Below are 19,187 nucleotides of genomic sequence, written 5' to 3'. Positions count from 1 at the left end.
CTTAATTTGCAAGAAGCAAAAATTTTGAAAACTAGAACAGTATGCATAGCCTGCATTCCCGATATTTCACAAACAGTTTGAGATATTAAAACAAAGTACTTGTCTAAATGTAGTATCCAAATGGTGAAAATTCTACTGTGCACTTCACACCAAAAACACTTTTATTTGATGAGATGTTGAACACATACATCTTTGTAATCTTTTTTTTTTAAGGTATACAAGAGTTTCGAAAAGAGGGGCACAGTGAAATAATGCTCATTAATGATTGTAGTGAAGATTTTTGCAGAAATAACTGGAAATTGTGCCAAATATGAGGAGCACTGTTGGCGATGAGGGACATTTTCACTTATGGTGTCTTGCATATACAGTTTAGAAGAGCTGGACCAATGTATTGGATCCTCCAATTTGGACATTTCCTTAATATTTTTGCATGAGTTCCACTAATAACATTACCAAGCATTAGATATATGCATTTCTTTTTAACATCCCTCAACTGCTATTAAAAGGAATCATTGCCATATGAAAAAAAATCTGCAAAATTTTCAAATAATAATATCTTAACTGAGTCTCAGTGCAGTTTCAGGTCCCAACTGTTAAAGCTGTTCAAAATACTACTTCTTTTATGCAAGGCTATTCCGAATCAAAACTGTCTGCTTGTCTGTCATACTAGTTGATCTGTGTGAGGCATTTAAGTAAATAAACAATAAAATATTACTGGAGAAACTTTGAAGTTAATGGCATCTGAGACTTAGAACTCTCCCTCATTGTATCCCACACTGTAATGGTGGCAAACTACACCAATGACAAGGAGTTCCTCAAGGTTCAGAGATAAGCCACTGCACATGTGAAATTCTGGGACATTAAGAACTGGTGTAACCACCAGAAGGTTGAATGCAAGCATACACACTTGCATGCACTGTCTTGTATAGGTGCCGGATGTCAGTTTGTGGGATGCAGTTCCATGCCTGTAGCACTTGGTCATCAGTACAGGGACAGTTACTGCTGACTGTGGGTGGCACTGGAGTTGTCGTCTGAAGAGAGACCCATATGTGCACAATTGGAGGCAGATCTGGGGATCAAGCACGCAAAGGTAACATATCAACACTCTGTAGAGCATGTTGGGTTACAACAGCGGAATGGAGCATGCATTATCCTGTTGGAAAACACCCCCTGGAATCCTTTTCATGAATGGCACCACAGCAGGCCGAATTTCCAAACTGATGTAAAAATTTGCAGTCATGGTGTGTGAGATAACCACGGAGTGCTCCTGCTGTCACACAAAATTGCACCCCTGGGCATAAATCCAGGTGTAAGTCTAAAGCATCCAGAATGCAGACAGGTTAGTTGTATGCCCCTCAACTGGCTTTCATCAGAAAACACAACAGACATCCACCCTGCCCTGCAATGAGCTCTTGCGGGGTCAGTGGAAAGCATGCTACAGGCTGTCTGGCTCAGAGTCGTCCTTGAAGTAACTGATTTGTAACAGTTCATTGTGTCACTGCGGTGCTGACAGCTGCTCTAATTGCTGCTGCAGAGCCAGTACAATGCGTCAGAGCCATACACTGAACACAATGGTTTTCCCTCTTGGTAGTGTCAAGTGGCTGCCCGGAGCCCTGTCTTCTTGCGGCTGTTTCATAACCACTGCTGTCAGCAGTCATGTACAGTGGCTACATAGTCTTTCCGCAAGATCACAGAAGGAAAATCCAGTTTCTTGTAGCCTTATTACATGATCTCATTCAAACTCAGTGAGGGGCTTTGTCATGTTAAAAGCTATCTTAACTAATGTCAACTCACCACGTACATTCTCAAAGGCAATTAACACTCATGACCATTAAAGTACACTATGTGATAAGAAGTATTTGGATATCCACAAAAACATAAGTTTCTTCATATAAGGTGCACTGTGCTGCCACCTACTGCCAGGTACTCCATATCAGTGACCTCAGTAGTCATTAGATATTGTGAGAGAGCAGAATAGGGCACTTCGCAGAACTCATGGACTTCAACTTGGTCAGGTGACTGGGGTCACTTGTGTCATTAAGTCTGTATGTGAGATTTCCACACTCCTAAACATCCCTAGGTCTACTGCTTCCGATGTGATAGTGAAGTGGAAATGTGAAGGGACACATATAACACAAAAGCATACAGGTCAACCTCGTCTGTTGACTGACAGAGAGCGCTGACAGTTGAAGAGGATCGTAATGTGTAATAGGCAGACATCTATCCAGACCTTTGCAAAAACAGACATAATGTCTTATGGGATAACAGCAATCAGTGATTTTATAATGTTACTTAAAATCCGTCTTGATTGCAAATATTTTTTTTATTCAATAAATAAAAATGAATAAAAAAAATTTGCAATCAAGACGGATTTTAAGTAACATTATCTATCCAGACCATCACACAGGAATTCCAAAATGCATCAGGATGAACTGCAAGTACTATGACAGTTAGGCAGGAGGTGAGAAAACTTGGATTTCATGGTCAAGCGGTTGCTCATAAGCCACATCACGCCGATAAATGCCAAATGACACCTCACTTGGTGTAAGGATTGTAAACATTAGATGATTGAACAGTGGAAAAACGTTGTGTGGAGTGACAAATCATGGTACACAATGTGGCGATACGATGGCACGATGTGGATATGGTGAATGCCCAGTGAACATCATATGCCACCACGTGTAGTGCCAACAGTAAAATTCGGAGGTGGTGGTGTTATGGTGTGGTCATGTTTTTTGTGGAGGGGGCTTGCATCCCTTGTTGTTCTGCATGGCACTATCACAGCACAGGCCTACATTAATGTTTTAAGCACCTTCTTGCTTTCCACTATTGAAGAGCAATTTGGGGTATGGCAATTGCATCTTTCAACACGATCAAGCACCTGTTCATAATGCACGGCCTGTGGCAGAGTGGTTACACGACAATAACATCCCCGTAATGGACTGGCCTGCACAAACTCCTGACCTGAATCCTATCAAATACCTTTGGGATGTATTGGAATGATGACTTTGTGCCAGGCCTCACCGACCGACATAGATACCTCTCCTCAGTGCAGCACTCCATGAAGAATGTGCTGCCATTCCCCAAGAAACCTTCCAGCACCTGACTGAACGTATGCTTGCAAGAGTGCAAGCTGTCATCAAGGTTAAGGGAGGGCAAACACGATACTGAATTCCAGCATTACCGATGGAGGGTGCCACGAACTTGTAAGTCATTTTCAGCCAGGTGTCTGGACGCTTTTGATCACATAGTGTATGTATTTAAAGCAAAGCTGATATGTATCCTCATAGTAGCACTACTAATGCTACTGGTGAAATTTTTTTTATAGATATCATCTTTCAGATGAAGAAACATGCATGCCAACATTTGTTTTTGTCGCACAATTCCTTCTTAGTGTAGTGGATATATAATAGAGGGAAACATTCCACGTGGGAAAAATATATCTAAAAACAAAGATTCTGTAACTTACCAAACAAAAGCGTTGGTACGTTGATAGAAGCAATAACAAACACAAACACACACACAAATTTCAGGCTTTCACAACCCACGGTTGCTTCATCAGGAAAGAGGGAAGGAGAGGGAAAGATGAAAGGATCAGCGACAGGCCGTAAACACGCACTATCAGAATGCGACAAACAATGCATGACACAGTACAGTAATGCATTTTCAGCTTAGAGTGACGTAAACACCTATAACAAAGAAAATGGCACTTATCAGATCAAAGCAAAATAAGCAATTGATTCAAAACAGACGAAGCATGTGAGAAAGGAAGGGTACCCGTATAAATACGGACAGAGTGCCTGACGCATAGCAATGGCTACCCGGTAAAGCTTAACTGCTAAGCTTACGACTCGAACCGAACTACTGTAGCTGCATCATCATTCATTCGACCTAAATTGTGTCTCGTATTACAATGGACCAACTTTGTTTCGATTTGGAGGTGCGGCCTAAAACTTTTCTCCCCCCCCCTTGAATTTCAAGTCTCAAATTTCACGTGCGGCTTAGATTCGGGAAATTTTTTTTTCCTTTATTTCGAGTCTCATTTTTCAGGTGCGGCTTAGATTCGAGTGTGGCTTAGATTCGAGTAAATACGGTAAGTCTTTCCGCTCCCGGGATTGGAATGACTCCTTACCCTCTCCCTTAAAACCCACATCCTTTCGTCTTTCCCTCTCCTTCCCTCGTTCCTGATGAAGCAACCGTTGGTTGCGAAAGCTTGAATTTTGTGTGTATGTTTGTGTTTGTTTGTATGTCTATCAACCTGCCAGCGCTTTCGTTTGGTAAGTCACATCATCTTTGTTTTTTAGATATATTTTTCCCGCGTGGAATGTTACCCTCTATTATATTCGCATCATTAATTTGAACCCAACAATTACGTTTGTTATTGTCACTGTTGCATTTCGAAGTCTTTTCTGTCATCTTATTTTCTCTTTCTGTTTTTGTGAGTAGTTTCACTTTTTATTCACCTTCTCCTTTTTACCGTAATCTACCATACAATTTTATCCCGCCTATATATATTCAATGATACGTAACCCACTTCCAAATATATCCGCTTTCAACATTACCGCTGCTATAAAATCCACCGTTTCCAGTTCACAAACAGTTCCTTTCACCTATTTAACAACCATTTCGGCTAATTCTAATAACTTTCGCTTTATTTCCATTTCTGTTTTTACCACATCACTGATCATTTTTAGCTGCTTCCCACAGGTTTTAACGTCATTATTTCTTCGTCACACAATTGTTAGCCTCATTTTCATAATCTGCCACCACAAAACCACTCCTTTTAATACATTTACATGCAGTTTTTTCGAAATTTTCCCTTTTTTCTCCATCCTTTAACGTGTTTTGGTGCCAACACAACCACCTAACCTTTGTGCACATCATTGTCTATCAACCCAAGTTCACCACAGGATCAACATAGCCCAGCTCTTACCAACACCTTTTCGCCTTTTTGCACACCTTGTTTCACACCAGATCTCCAGTTGCTTTCTAGTTCACCTTTATCTCTCCCCATATATTTTCATTTTCACTTCAGCCTCTTTTTACACTTTCCACCTTCTAATATCATGTCACCCTCACAAAACCCCCACAACGACCCCATTAAGTTTTATTTACATTCCCTCCGCAAACATGCCTTCACCCTAGCCAGATTACGCTCCCATATTCTATTTTCTCAGGCTTGTCTGACATTTGCCATTACCCCCAAAGGCCTCACACTTAAAGTTCCCATCTCTGGCTGCAACCCTTCTTTCCATCAGTCCCTATACCAGTTCCAAACTGAACAATCCATTGCCCTCACCCACCTAATCCTTCACCTACACATCAACTCAGCCAATGAACACACCCGTCAACCCCTATCCTTAATAAAAGTCCTTAATCTTTCCTCTCCCACATCCACACCGGCTGTTCAGAGCATCCTCCTACAGGACAACCGTAAATTAGAACAGCATGCCACCCTCCACCTCAAAAAACTATCCAATCTCCTGGTTTCCTACCTCCGGAAAGGCAACTCACTCACCCTTCACAACCTTTCCAGCAAACCTCAACCTCCTCTCATTGCACACAAACCCAGTCTCTCCCATCTACTCAATCTCCCACTTCCAGCTCCACTCCCTCCAAAACCTCAAAATTCCAATCAACACAATCTGGAACCACAACACCCTAATTCAGTAGTTAACCTTTCCTCCAAACCTCTCTCCCAATCCGAAACCTCTGTCCTATCCAAAGGCCTCACCTTCAGCCCCACTCCCAGATTCAACCAAACAGCCATCGCCAAAGATTTACTGTCCTACACTCGTACTCTCTGCTGGAAATATCACTTTGCCACGAAGAAAAATGATCCTAATCCTACTCCTAATGATCCAACTCCCCAAGACACTATCCAAATTGAACCCTGCCTGGAACAGTTCCATCCTCCATGACAGAGGGACCCACCTCCTCTTCCTCAAAATCACCCTCTCCAAACCTTCCAGGAATTTCTGACTTCCAGTCTTGCCTCTCAATCCTTCTTAAAAAACCTTAATCCTACTCCCAACATCACCACTGCTGAAGCCCAGGCTATCCGTGATCTGAATGCTGACCGATCCATCGTCATTCTTCCGGCGGACAAGGGTTCCACGACCGTGGTACTTGATCGTCGGGAGTATGTGGCTGAGGGACTGCGGCAGCTTTCAGACAACACTACATACAAAGTTTGCCAAGGTAATCCCATTCCTGATGTCCAGGCAGAGCTTCAAGGAATCCTCAGAACCTTAGGCCCCCTACAAAACCTTTCACCTGACTCCATCAACCTCCTGACCCCACCGACACCCCGCACCCCTACCTTCTTCCTAAAATTCACAAACCCAATCATCCCGGCCGCCCCATTGTAGCTGGTTACCAAGCCCCCACAGAACGTATCTCTGCCTACGTAGATCAACACCTTCAACCCATTACATGCAGTCTCCCATCCTTCATCAAAGACACCAACCACTTTCTCGAACGCCTGGAATCCTTACCCAATGTGTTACCCCCGGAAACCATCCTTGTAACCATTGATGCTACTTCCTTATCCACAAATATTCCACACGTCCAGGGCCTTGCTGCGATGGAGCACTTCCTTTCACGCCGATCACCTGCCACCCTACCTAAAACCTCTTTCCTTATTACCTTAGCCGGCTTCATCCTGACCCACAACTACTTCACTTTCGAAGGCCAGACATACCAACAACTAAAGGGAACAGCCATGGGTACCAGGATGGCCCCCTCGTACACCATGGGTCGCTTAGAGGAAGCCTTCTTGGTTACCCAAGCCTGCCAACCCAAAGTTTGGTACAGATTTATTGATGACATCTTCATGATCTGGACTCACAGTGAAGAAGAACTCCAGAATCTCCTCCCCAACCTCAACTCCTTTGGTTCCATCAGATTCACCTCGTCCTACTCCAAATCCCATGCCACTTTCCTTGATGTTGACCTCCATCTATCTTCACACGTCCGTCCACATCAAACCCACCAACAAGCAACAGTACCTCCATTATGACAGCTGCCACCCATTCCACATCAAACGGTCCCTTCCTTACAGCCTAGGTCTTCGTGGCAAACGAATCTGCTCCAGTCCAGAAACCCTGAACCATTACACCAACAACCTGAAAACAGCTTTCGCATCCCGCAACTACCCTCCCGACCTGGTACAGAAGCAAATAACCAGAGCCACTTCCTCATCCCTTCAAACCCAGAACCTCCCACAGAAGAACCCCAAAAGTGCCCCACTTGTGACAGGATACTTTCCGGGACTGGGTCAGACTCTGAATGTAGCTCTCCAGCAGGGATACGACTTCCTCAAATCCTGCCCTGAAATGAGATCCATCCTTCATGAAATCCTCCCCACTCCACCAAGAGTGTCTTTCCGCCATCCACCTAACCTTTGTAACCTGTTAGTTCATCCCTATGAAATCCCCAAACCACCTTCCCTACCTTCTGGCTCCTACCCTTGTAACCGCCCCCGGTGTAAAACCTGTCCCATGCACCCTCCCACCACCACCTACTCCAGTCCTGTAACCCGGAAGGTGTACACGATTAAAGGCAGAGTCACGTGTGAAAGCACCCACGTGATTTACCAACTGACCTGCCTACACTGTGAAGCTTTCTATGTGGGAATGACCAGCAACAAACTGTCCATTCGCATGAATGGACACAGGCAGACAGTGTTTGTTGGTAATGAGGATCACCATGTGGCTAAACATGCCTTGGTGCACGGCCAGCACATCTTGGCACAGTGTTACACCGTCCGGGTTAGCTGGATACTTCCCACTAACACCAACCTGTCAGAACTCCAGAGATGGGAACTTGCCCTTCAGTATATCCTCTCTTCTCGTTATCCGGCAGGCCTCAACCTCCACTAATTTCTAGTTGCCGCCACTCACACCTCACCTGTCTTTCAACAACATCTTTGCCTCCGTACTTCCGCCTCGACTGACATCTCTGCCCAAACTCTTTGCCTTTACAAATGTCTGCTTGTGTCTGTGTATGTGCGGATGGATATGTGTGTGTGTGTGCGCGAGTGTATACCCGTCCTTTTTTCCCCCTAAGGTAAGTCTTTCCGCTCCCGGGATTGGAATGACTCCTTACCCTCTCCCTTAAAACCCACATCCTTTCATCTTTCCCTCTCCTTCCCTCTTTCCTGACGAAGCAACCATTGGTTGCGAAAGCTAGAATTTTGTGTGTATGTATGTGTCTGTTTGTGTTTCTATAGACCTGCCAGCGCTTTCGTATGGTAAGTCACATCATCTTTGTTTTTAAATATATATATGTATAATAGAGGGAAACATTCCACGTGGGAAAAATATATCTAAAAACACAGATGATGTGACTTACCGAACGAAAGTGCTGGCAGGTCGATAGACACACAAACAAACACAAACATACACATGAAATTCAAGCTTTCGCAACAAACTGTTGCCTCATCAGGAAAGAGGGAAGGAGAGGGAAAGACGGGAGGATGTGGGTTTTAAGGGAGAGGGTAAGGAGTCATTCCAATCCCGGGAGCGGAAAGACTTACCCTAGGGGGAAAAAAGGGGTATACACTCGCACACATACACATACACACACACACACACACACACACACACACACACACACACATATCCATCCGCACATACACAGACACAAGCAGACACAGTAGTTACAATTTTCAACAACAGATGGCGCTGCGGTCTGGGAAACTCTATAGTACGATATTTTCCACATATCCACCATGCGTAGCAATAATATGGCGTAGTCTCTGAATGAAATTACCTGAAACCTTTGACAACGTGTCTGGCGGAATGGCTTCACATGCAGATGAGATGTACTGCTTCAGCTGTTCAATTGTTTCTGGATTCTGGCGGTACACCTGGTCTTTCAAGTGTCCCCACAGAAATAAGTCACAAGGGCTCATGTCTGGCGAATAGGGAGGCCAATCCACGCCGCCTCCTGTATGTTTCGGATAGCCCAAAGCAATCACACGATCATCGAAATATTCATTCAGGAAATTAAAGACGTCGGCCGTGCGATGTGGCCGGGCACCATCTTGCATAAACCACGAGGTGTTCGCAGTGTCGTCTAAGGCAGCTTGTACCGCCACAAATTCACGAAGAATGTCCAGATAGCGTGATGCAGTAATCGTTTCGGATCTGAAAAATGGGCCAATGATTCCTTTGGAAGAAATGGCGGCCCAGACCAGTACTTTTTGAGGATGCAGGGACGATGGGACTGCAACATGGGGCTTTTCGGTTCCCCATAGGCGCCAGTTCTGTTTATTGACAAAGCCGTCCAGGTAAAAATAAGCTTCGTCAGTAAACCAAATGCTGCCCACATGCATATCGCCGTCATCAATCCTGTGCACTATATCGTTAGCGAATGTCTCTCGTGCAGCAATGGTAGCGGCGCTGAGGGGTTGCCGCATTTGAATTTTGTATGGATAGAGGTGTAAACTCTGGCGCATGAGACGATACGTGGACGTTGGCGTCATTTGGACCGCAGCTGCAACACGGCGAACGGAAACCCGAGGCCGCTGTTGGATCACCTGCTGCACTAGCTGCGCGTTGCCCTCTGTGGTTGCCGTATGCGGTCGCCCTACCTTTCCAGCACTTTCATCCATCACGTTCCCAGTCCGTTGAAATTTTTCAAACAGATCCTTTATTGTATCGCTTTTCGGTCCTTTGGTTACATTAAACCTCCGTTGAAAACTTCATCTTGTTGCAACAACACTGTGTTCTAGGCGGTGGAATTCCAACACCAGAAAAATCCTCTGTTCTAAGGAATAAACCATGTTGTCTACAGCACACTTGCACGTTGTGAACAGCACACGCTTACAGCAGAAAGACGACGTACAGAATGGCGCACCCACAGACTGCATTGTCTTCTATATCTTTCACATCACTTGCAGTGCCATCTGTTGTTGAAAATTGTAACTACTGTAATTTCGAAAGTTTGTCTGCCTGAAAATGTACTGTTGTCCCAAGCATATTGCAACAAACGGTGTATTTCTATCGCTGCTCGTTTAGTTTTTATTGCAGTTTCAAATATACCGGTCATTTTTGAAACACCCTGTATATAAACCATGTTGTCTACGGCACACGCTTACAGCAGAAAGACGACGTATATATATATATAAAACAAAGATGATGTGATTTACCATACGAAAGTGCTGGCAGGTCGATAGAAACACAAACAGACACATACATACACACAAAAATCAAGCTTTCGCAACAAACTGTTGCCTCATCAGGAAAGAGGGAAGGAGAGGGAAAGACGAAAGGAAGTGGGTTTTAAGGGAGAGGGTAAGGAGTCATTCCAATCTCGGGAGCGGAAAGACTTACCTTAGGGGGAAAAAAGGACGGGTATACACTCGCACACACACACATATCCATCCACACATATACAGACACAAGCAGACATATTTAAAGACAAAGAGTTTGGGCAGAGATGTCAGTCGAGGCGGAAGTGCAGAGGCAAAGATGATGTTGAATGACAGGTGAGGTATGAGTGGCGGCAACTTGAAATTAGCGGAGATTGAGGCCTGGTGGGTAACGGGAAGAGAGGATATATTGAAGAGCAAGTTCCCATCTCCGGAGTTCGGATAGGTTGGTGTTAGTGGGAAGTATCCAGATAACCCGGACGGTGTAACATTGTGCCAAGATGTGCTGGCTGTGCACCAAGGCATGTTTAGCCACAGGGTGATCCTCATTACCAACAAACACTGTCTGCCTCTGTCCATTCATGCGAATGGACAGTTTGTTGCTGGTCATTCCCACATAGAATGCATCACAGTGTAGGCAGGTCAGTTGGTAAATCACGTGGGTGCTTTCACACGTGGCTCTGCCTTTGATCGTGTACACCTTCCGGGTTACAGGACAGGAGTAGGTGGTGGTGGGAGGGTGCATGGGACAGGTTTTACACCGGGGGCGGTTACAAGGATAGGAGCCAGAGGGTAGGGAAGGTGGTTTGGGGATTTCATAGGGATGAACTAACAGGTTACAAAGGTTAGGTGGACGGCGGAAAGACACTCTTGGTGGAGTGGGGAGGATTTCATGAAGGATGGATCTCATTTCAGGGCAGGATTTGAGGAAGTCGTATCCCTGCTGGAGAGCCACATTCGGAGTCTGGTCCAGTCCCGGAAAGTATCCTGTCACAAGTGGGGCACTTTTGGGGTTCTTCCGTGGGGGATTCTGGGTTTGAGGGGATGAGGAAGTGGCTCTGGTTATTTGTTTCTGTACCAAGTCGGGAGGGTAGTTGCGGGATGCAAAAGCTGTTGTCAGGTTGTTGGTGTAATGGTTCAGGGATTCCGGACTGGAGCAGATTCATTTGCCACAAAGACCTAGGCTGTAAGGAAGGGACCGTTTGATGTGGAATGGGTGGCAGCTGTCATAATGGAGGTACTGTTGGTTGTTGGTGGGTTTGATGTGGAGGGACGTGTGAAGCTGGCCATTGGACAGGTGGAGGTCAACGTTAAGGAAAGTGGCATGGGATTTGGTGTAGGACCAGGTGAATCTGATGGAACGAAAGGAGTTGAGGTTGGAGAGGAAATTCTGGAGTTCTTCTTCACTGTGAGTCCAGATCATGAAGATGTCATCAATAAATCTGTACCAAACTTTGGGTTGGCAGGCCTGGGTAACCAAGAAGACTTCCTCTAAGCGACCCAAGAATAGGTTGGCGTACGAGGGGGCCATCCAGGTACCCGTGGCTGTTCCCTTTAGTTGTTGGTATGTCTGGCCTTCAAAAGTGAAGTAGTTGTGGGTCAGGATGAAGCTGGCTAAGGTGATGAGCAAAGAGGTTTTAGGTAGGGTGGCACGTGATCGGCGTGAAAGGAAATGCTCCATCGCAGCGAGGCCCTGGATGTGCGGAATATTTGTGTATAAGGAAGTGGCATCAATGGTTACAAGGATGGTTTCCGGGGGTAACACATTGGGTAAGGATTCCAGGCATTCGAGAAAGTGGTTGGTGTCTTTGAAGAAGGATGGGAGACTGCATGTAATGGGTTGAAGGTGTTGATCTACGTAGGCAGAGATACGTTCTGTGGGGGCTTGGTAACCAGCTACAATGGGGCATCCGGGATGATTGGGTTTGTGGATTTTAGGAAGAAGGTAGAAGGTAGGGGTGTGGGGTGTCGATGGGGTCAGGAGGTTGATGGAGTCAGGTGAAAGGTTTTGCAGGGGGCCTAAGGTCCTGAGGATTCCTTGAAGCTCCGCCTGGACATCGGGAATGGGGTTAACCTGGCAAACTTTGTATGTGGTGTTGTCTGAAAGCTGACGCAGTCCCTCAGCCACATACTCCTGACGATCAAGTACCACGGTCGTGGAACCCTTGTCCGCCGGAACAATGACAATGGATCAGTCAGCCTTCAGATCACGGATAACCTGGGCTTCAGCAGTGGTGATGTTGGGAGTAGGATTAAGGTTTTTTAAGAAGGATTGAGATGCAAGGCTGGAAGTCAGAAATTCCTGGAAGGTTTGGAGAGGGTGATTTTGAGGAAGAGGAGGTGGGTTCCGTTGCGGCAGAGGACGGAACTGTTCGAGGCATCGTTCAATTTGGATGGTGTCTTGGGGAGTTGGATCATTAGGAGTAGGATTAGGATCATTTTTCTTCGTGGCAAAGTGATATTTCCAGCAGAGAGTATGAGTGTAGGACAGTAAATCTTTGACGAGGGCTGTTTGGTTGAATCTGGGAGTGGGGCTGAAGGTGAGGCCTTTGGATAGGACAGAGGTTTCGGATTGGGAGAGATGTTTGGAGGAAAGGTTAACTACTGAATTAGGGTGTTGTGGTTCCAGATTGTGTTGATTGGAATTTAGAGGTTTTGGAGGGAGTGGAGCTGGAAGTGGAAGATTGAGTAGATGGGAGAGACTGGGTTTGTGTGCAATGAGAGGAGGTTGAGGTTTGCTGGAAAGGTTGTGAAGGGTGAGTGAGTTGCCTTTCCGGAGGTGGGAAACCAGGAGATTGGATAGTTTTTTGAGGTGGAGGGTGGCATGCTGTTCTAATTTACGATTGTCCTGTAGGAGGATGCTCTGAACAGCCGGTGTGGATGTGGGAGAGGAAAGATTAAGGACTTTTATTAAGGATAGGAGTTGACGGGTGTGTTCATTGCCTGAGTTGATGTGTAGGTGAAGGATTAGGTGGGTGAGGGCAATGGATTGCTCAGTTTGGAACTGGTATAGGGACTGATGGAAAGAAGGGTTGCAGCCAGAGATGGGAACTTTAAGTGTGAGGCCTTTGGGGGTAATGACAAATGTCAGACAAGCCTGAGAAAATAGAATATGGGAGCGTAATCTGGCTAGGGCGAAGGCATGTTTGCGAAGGGAATGTAAATACAACTTAATGGGGTCGTTGTGGGGGTGTTGTGAGGGTGACATGGTATTAGAAGGTGGAAAGTGTAACATGAGGAAATGAAAATGAAAATAAAAATATATGGGGAGTATATATATATATATATATATATATATATATATATATATATATATATATATAAAAAAAACAAAGATGATGTGACTTACCAAATGAAAGTGCTGGCAGGTCGACAGACACACAAACAAACACAAACATACACACAAAATTCAAGCTTTCGCAACAAACTGTTCCCTCATCAGGAAACAGGGAAGGAGAGGGAAAGACGAAAGGATGTGGGTTTTAACGGAGAGGGTAAGGAGTCATTCCAATCCCGGGAGCGGAAAGACTTACCTTAGGGGGAAAAAAGGACGGGTATACACTCGCACACACACACATATTCATCCACACATATACAGACACAAGCAGACATATTTAAAGACAAAGAGTTTGGGCAGAGATGTCAGTCGAGGCAGAAGTGCAGAGGCAAAGATGTTGTTGAATGACAGGTGAGGTATGAGTGGCGGCAACTAGAAATTAGTGGAGGTTGAGGCCTGCCGGATAACGAGAAGAGAGGATATACTGAAGGGCAAGTTCCCATCTCTGGAGTTCTGACAGGTTGGTGTTAGTGGGAAGTATCCAGCTAACCCGGACGGTGTAACACTGTGCCAAGATGTGCTGGCCGTGCACCAAGGCATGTTTAGCCACATGGTGATCCTCATTACCAACAAACACTGTCTGCCTGTGTCCATTCATGCGAATGGACAGTTTGTTGCTGGTCATTCCCACATAGAAAGCTTCACAGTGTAGGCAGGTCAGTTGGTAAATCACGTGGGTGCTTTCACACGTGGCTCTGCCTTTAATCGTGTACACCTTCCGGGTTACAGGACTGGAGTAGGTGGTGGCGGGAGGGTGCATGGGACAGGTTTTACACCGGGGGCGGTTACAAGGGTAGGAGCCAGAGGGTAGGGAAGGTGGTTTGGGGATTTCATAGGGATGAACTAAGAGGTTACGAAGGTTAGGTGGATGGCGGAAAGACACTCTTGGTGGAGTGGGGGCTTGGTAATCAGCTACAGTGGGACGGCCAGGATGATTGGGTTTGTGAATTTTAGGAAGAAGGTAGAAGGTAGGGGTGCGGGGTGTCGGTGGGGTCAGGAGGTTGATGGAGTCAGGTGAAAGGTTTTGTAGGGGGCCTAAGGTTCTGAGGATTCCCTGAAGCTCTGCCTGGACATCAGGAATGGGATTACCTTGGCAAACTTTGTATGTGGTGTTGTATGAAAGCTGACGCAGTCCCTCAGCCACATACTCCCGACGATCAAGTACCACGGTCGTGGCACAGTGTTACACCGTCCGGGTTATCTGGATACTTCCCACCAACACCAACCTATCCGAACTCCGGAGATGGGAACTTGCTCTTCAATATATCCTCTCTTGCCGTTATCCACCAGGCCTCAATCTCCGCTAATTTCAAGTTGTCGCCACTCATACCTCACCTGTCATTCAACAACATCTTTGCCTCTGCACTTCTGCCTCGGCTGACATCTCTGCCCAAACTCTTTGTCTTTAAATATGTCTGCTTGTGTCTGTATATGTGTGGATGGATATGTGTGTGTGTGCGAGTGTATACCCGTCCTTTTTTCCCCCTAAGGTAAGTCTTTCCGCTCCCGGGATTGGAATGACTCCTTACCCTTTCCGTTAAAACCCACATCCTTTCGTCTTTCCCTCTCCTTCCCTCTTTCCTGATGAGGCAACAGTTTGTTGCGAAAGCTTGAATTTTGTGTGTATGTTTGTGTTTGTTTGTGTGTCTGTTGACCTGCCAGCACTTTCATTTGGTAAGTCACATCATCTTTGTTTTTAGATATATATTTCCTACGTGGAATGTTTCCCTCTATATATTTTTCTGTTAGCATATTTGTAAATGACCTGTCCAGTAACATGTCATGTAAATCTGTACCTTATGCAGATGATAATGTTAATAATTCCAGAAGAGGTGTGAAAAAAATAGAAACTACTAAACAGAGTGCCTTAAATTATCAAATACTTGGTTAAAAGGTAATGAAATTTCTATTAATTGGGAAATGATTGTGAACATTATTTTCAGTTTATCCATTGCTAACAATCAATGTGTATTCATTAAACTCCTCGATATATCAGGATTTGTAATTGACTTGGAACAGTCATACAGAATATGTGTGTAAAAATCTGGCATTTGTTAATTATCTGTTGACTGAACTATACATGTGTGTTTCTGGGTGACTGTTGCTTAGTGCCTACTATATTTTTTTCATTGTCATCTAAGATACAGCACTTTTTTGTGGGATAATTCTACTGAGGCTATGAGAAAAAGAAATTATCTGATAGAAGTAGGGCATAGGTATATGTCTGAAATTTTCATAACAAAAATATCTTATAGGCCTCATTTTAAACAGTATAACAATAATGGAAATTCTTGGATGGAAAAAATATATAGAATAGGGGAAAGGCAACCACTATAGTGCACTGGTGCATGGCACACAGAAACATGTAATAGAAAACTGTTAACAACAGTTTTCGAGATCTTGCTCTTTTTTCTAATAAGAGTACTCACATTCACACACATAACCACACAGACACCCAAATGTAGTCTAAAGCAATCTGTACATATAATATTTGATTGAGAAGAAATGCTTTTTACACATTTTACAATTTTGAAAAATGTTTGAAACACAATATAAATTACTGATTAATTTGTATGAGTGATTGTACTTTCATTCAAGAATGCAATAGCAGAAGTACTGACTCACTGACCAGCACATGCAAAAAAGAGATGAAAACTTGCTGTTTTTCATACAGATACTCACATGTGCACAGGTGTGTGTGTGTGTGTGTGTGTGTGTGTGTGTAATTTGTCTGCAAGTTAGCACATCTTCATTCTTTTCTTTGTGCATGTCCACGATTCAACACCTCTGCTATTCAATGAGTGGTCTCGTTTATGCCTAAATTACTTACGTTCTACTGGAACTTTCCACACTATATTTAACTATGTTTTCTCCAATGTGTCAATTCCAAATATTAAAGTTATTTTTGCCAATATTCATGACCATATTGACTGGATGTACAAGCTTACAGAAGGGTGAATAAAAAAAAGTGTCATATATAAGGGTGAGTCAATTATTATCTGCAAAGTAGTTATAAAATTTTATTGTAATCAAATAGGAAACTTACAAGAACATCATTTTTCGACATAGTCTCCTTGTGTTTCAACGCACTTGGTTCATCATTGTACAAGCTTCCTGACGCCCTCATAAAAGAAGGTTCTCGGTTGAGCTGCAAGCCAGGAATGCACTGCTTCTTTCACTGCTTCGTACAAGGCAAATCAACGGCCCCTTAATGCCTGTTTGAGTGGACCAAACAAGTGATAGTCAGAATGGTGAAAGATCAGGACTATATGGAGGATGATCCATGTCCTTCAAATTTGAGTTTCTGGAGCGTTTCAACTGTATGCGAAGGGCACTGTCGTGCAACAACGCAATACCTTTTGACAGCAATCCTCAGCATTTGCTACGAATTGCATGCTTTAGCCAGGCAGTAAGCATCTCACTGTAGCATACACTGTTTCTTGTTGTGCCCCTTTCCCCGTAATGTTCCAGTACTGGACCTTGTGTGTCCCAAAAAACCGTAAGAATCAGTTTTCCTGTGGACGGTTGGGTCTTGAACTTGTTCTTGCACGCACGAATTTGGATGTTTCCATTCCATACTCTGTGATTTACTCTCCAGCTTGTAATGATGGATCCATGTTTCATCACCAGTAATGATCCTGTCTAAGAAGTTGTCCCCTTCGTTACTATAGTGATCCAAATGTTTTTTGCAGATGTACAATCGCATTTGTTTATGTAATTGTGTGAGTTGTTTTGGGACCCATCTTGCACAAACTTTATGAAACTCAAGCCTGTTGTGGATGATTTCGTAGGCAGAACCGTGACTAACTTGTAGATAATGTGCCACTTCATCAATAGTTAATCATTTGTGTAAGAGGATCATTTCACGTGAACACTCAATGGTTTCCTCATTTGTGGCAGTAAACGGTTGTCTGGCTTCTTCACCATGCGTAACACTTGTGCAACCATTTTGGTATTTTTTAATCCATTCGTAGAGACTTCATTGTGGCAAAACACTATTCCCATACTGTACCGAAAGTCTACGATGAATTTCAGCCCAATACACCTTCCGAGCACAATAAACTGATCACTGAACGTTGTTCTTCTTTGGTGCAAATAGACAGCGGAACAGCCACGATTAACAGCATGGCAGTGATAATGAACCTAACCTAGCAGCTTGAAAACTGCAAAGATATAACAACAAATAAACAAACCATGCATCTTGAACATAAAAACAGTACTACCAAAATAAACAAAAATATATCTAAATTGCAGATAATAATTGACTCACCCTCATACCTTCAATATATGAGCAGGGTAAAAACTTGTAAGTATTAAAAATACAGAAAGTAATCATTCCATTGTGTGTTATCACTCCAAACACTGGTAAACTATTAGGCTTGCCTTTGTTTTGTGGGAATTCATGTGTAACAGATAACAGCAATATTAAGTATCATATAGGCAAAAGGAACAAATTAATTAAAACTACATTTTTCAATGTTTTGATAAGATATGGGAGAAAAAGTAGTGAAGATTGAACACGGACATGGATCACAAAGTGACAGATATTCTTAACATAATTTTCAATCATTTTCATCAGTAAACGGTAATATTGAACAAATACTATTATATTTAGCGTTTAGATATGTGAAGTAATTTCTCACCAAGCTTTGGCAGAGGGTAGCCAATGCCAAAGTAGCTGATATAGTATTTTGTAATTGCAACCCCATCTTCCAGTGCAAATGCTGTCTTGCTGACTTGGGCAGGACTTGAGTAGACACTAAATGGAAATGTAGTGCCATCTGCATTCAGTATAGGCACAGGGGCTAGACGCTGGAAGTCACTCACAATGAAGCAAGCAAGGTATGTTACCATGGGAACTGACTCTGCAAACTGGACTGTTGTGAAACCAGTATCTGGAGAATCATTCAGTTCACTCTGCAACAACATACAGCAATTGCATAGTAGTGCTAGAACAGACTGCAGTTTGAATAACTCTTTAAAAATATTTCATGTAATCACAGTTTAAATTATTGTATAAATCAACAATTGTGCATAATTTGTACATGTATTACTGAAATGTAAGTATTGGCTCCCATAGAAATACAAAAATAAAAGAGAAAAATTTGAAATTGGTTCTACGGCTTCTACTCCAAAAAGGTATAGTTTCACTGCAAAGGTTGGAGAATATGGATACAAATACCATGTCTGTTGAATGACTTCCTACTTTTACTGCTTGAAAATCATAAATTGGAAAGTCAAAGAGAAAGTGCAGAGAGAGTATTATTTATTTATTTTATCTTTAATTCTGGGCTTCTTATGTCAGAATCAGCGAAAGTCATATGCAAACAATGAAGCTGATTTGTTAGCAGACATTTGTGCAGAACAAAATTATGTGACATCTTGGGTAGTATTACTGCTGGGTGTTTTTTGATATATATTAGTATTTGAGGATTCTGAGTTTTAAGTTTGTTTGAGTATTTTGTTTGTAAAAAGAATTATGCACTAGACTTTATGATGTGCAGTTTTTTTCTACTATTGAATATTTATCATTTGTATCTCTGAAAAATTTTCAGATCTGTACTCACACTTAATACTTCAAAAAGTAATCAGTAGAAATTTACATCAAATTAATATGTACAATCAGTTCAGTTTTACATTAAATATCATCCACGAATACATTCTCATAAAAGTATTAGTTGCCCACTTTTT

The 19,187-nt window shown here is 43.4% G+C and overlaps 1 protein-coding gene across 1 annotated transcript in view; it reads right to left on the bottom strand.

Annotated features, from left to right (window-relative positions):
* Positions 1–19,187, bottom strand: part of LOC124593987 (glutamyl aminopeptidase-like) — a 476,419-nt gene that overhangs the window by 67,552 nt on the left and 389,680 nt on the right. The window contains exon 5 of the mRNA XM_047132339.1: positions 18,140–18,413. Within this exon, the coding sequence (XP_046988295.1) occupies positions 18,140–18,413 (274 nt within the window). The remainder of the gene's footprint in view (positions 1–18,139; positions 18,414–19,187) is intronic.

The sequence above is a fragment of the Schistocerca americana genome, chromosome 2 (assembly GCF_021461395.2).
Source record: "Schistocerca americana isolate TAMUIC-IGC-003095 chromosome 2, iqSchAmer2.1, whole genome shotgun sequence".
NCBI classification, from domain to species: Eukaryota; Metazoa; Arthropoda; class Insecta; order Orthoptera; family Acrididae; genus Schistocerca; species Schistocerca americana.
This window is presented reverse-complemented; position numbering and strand designations above follow the sequence as displayed.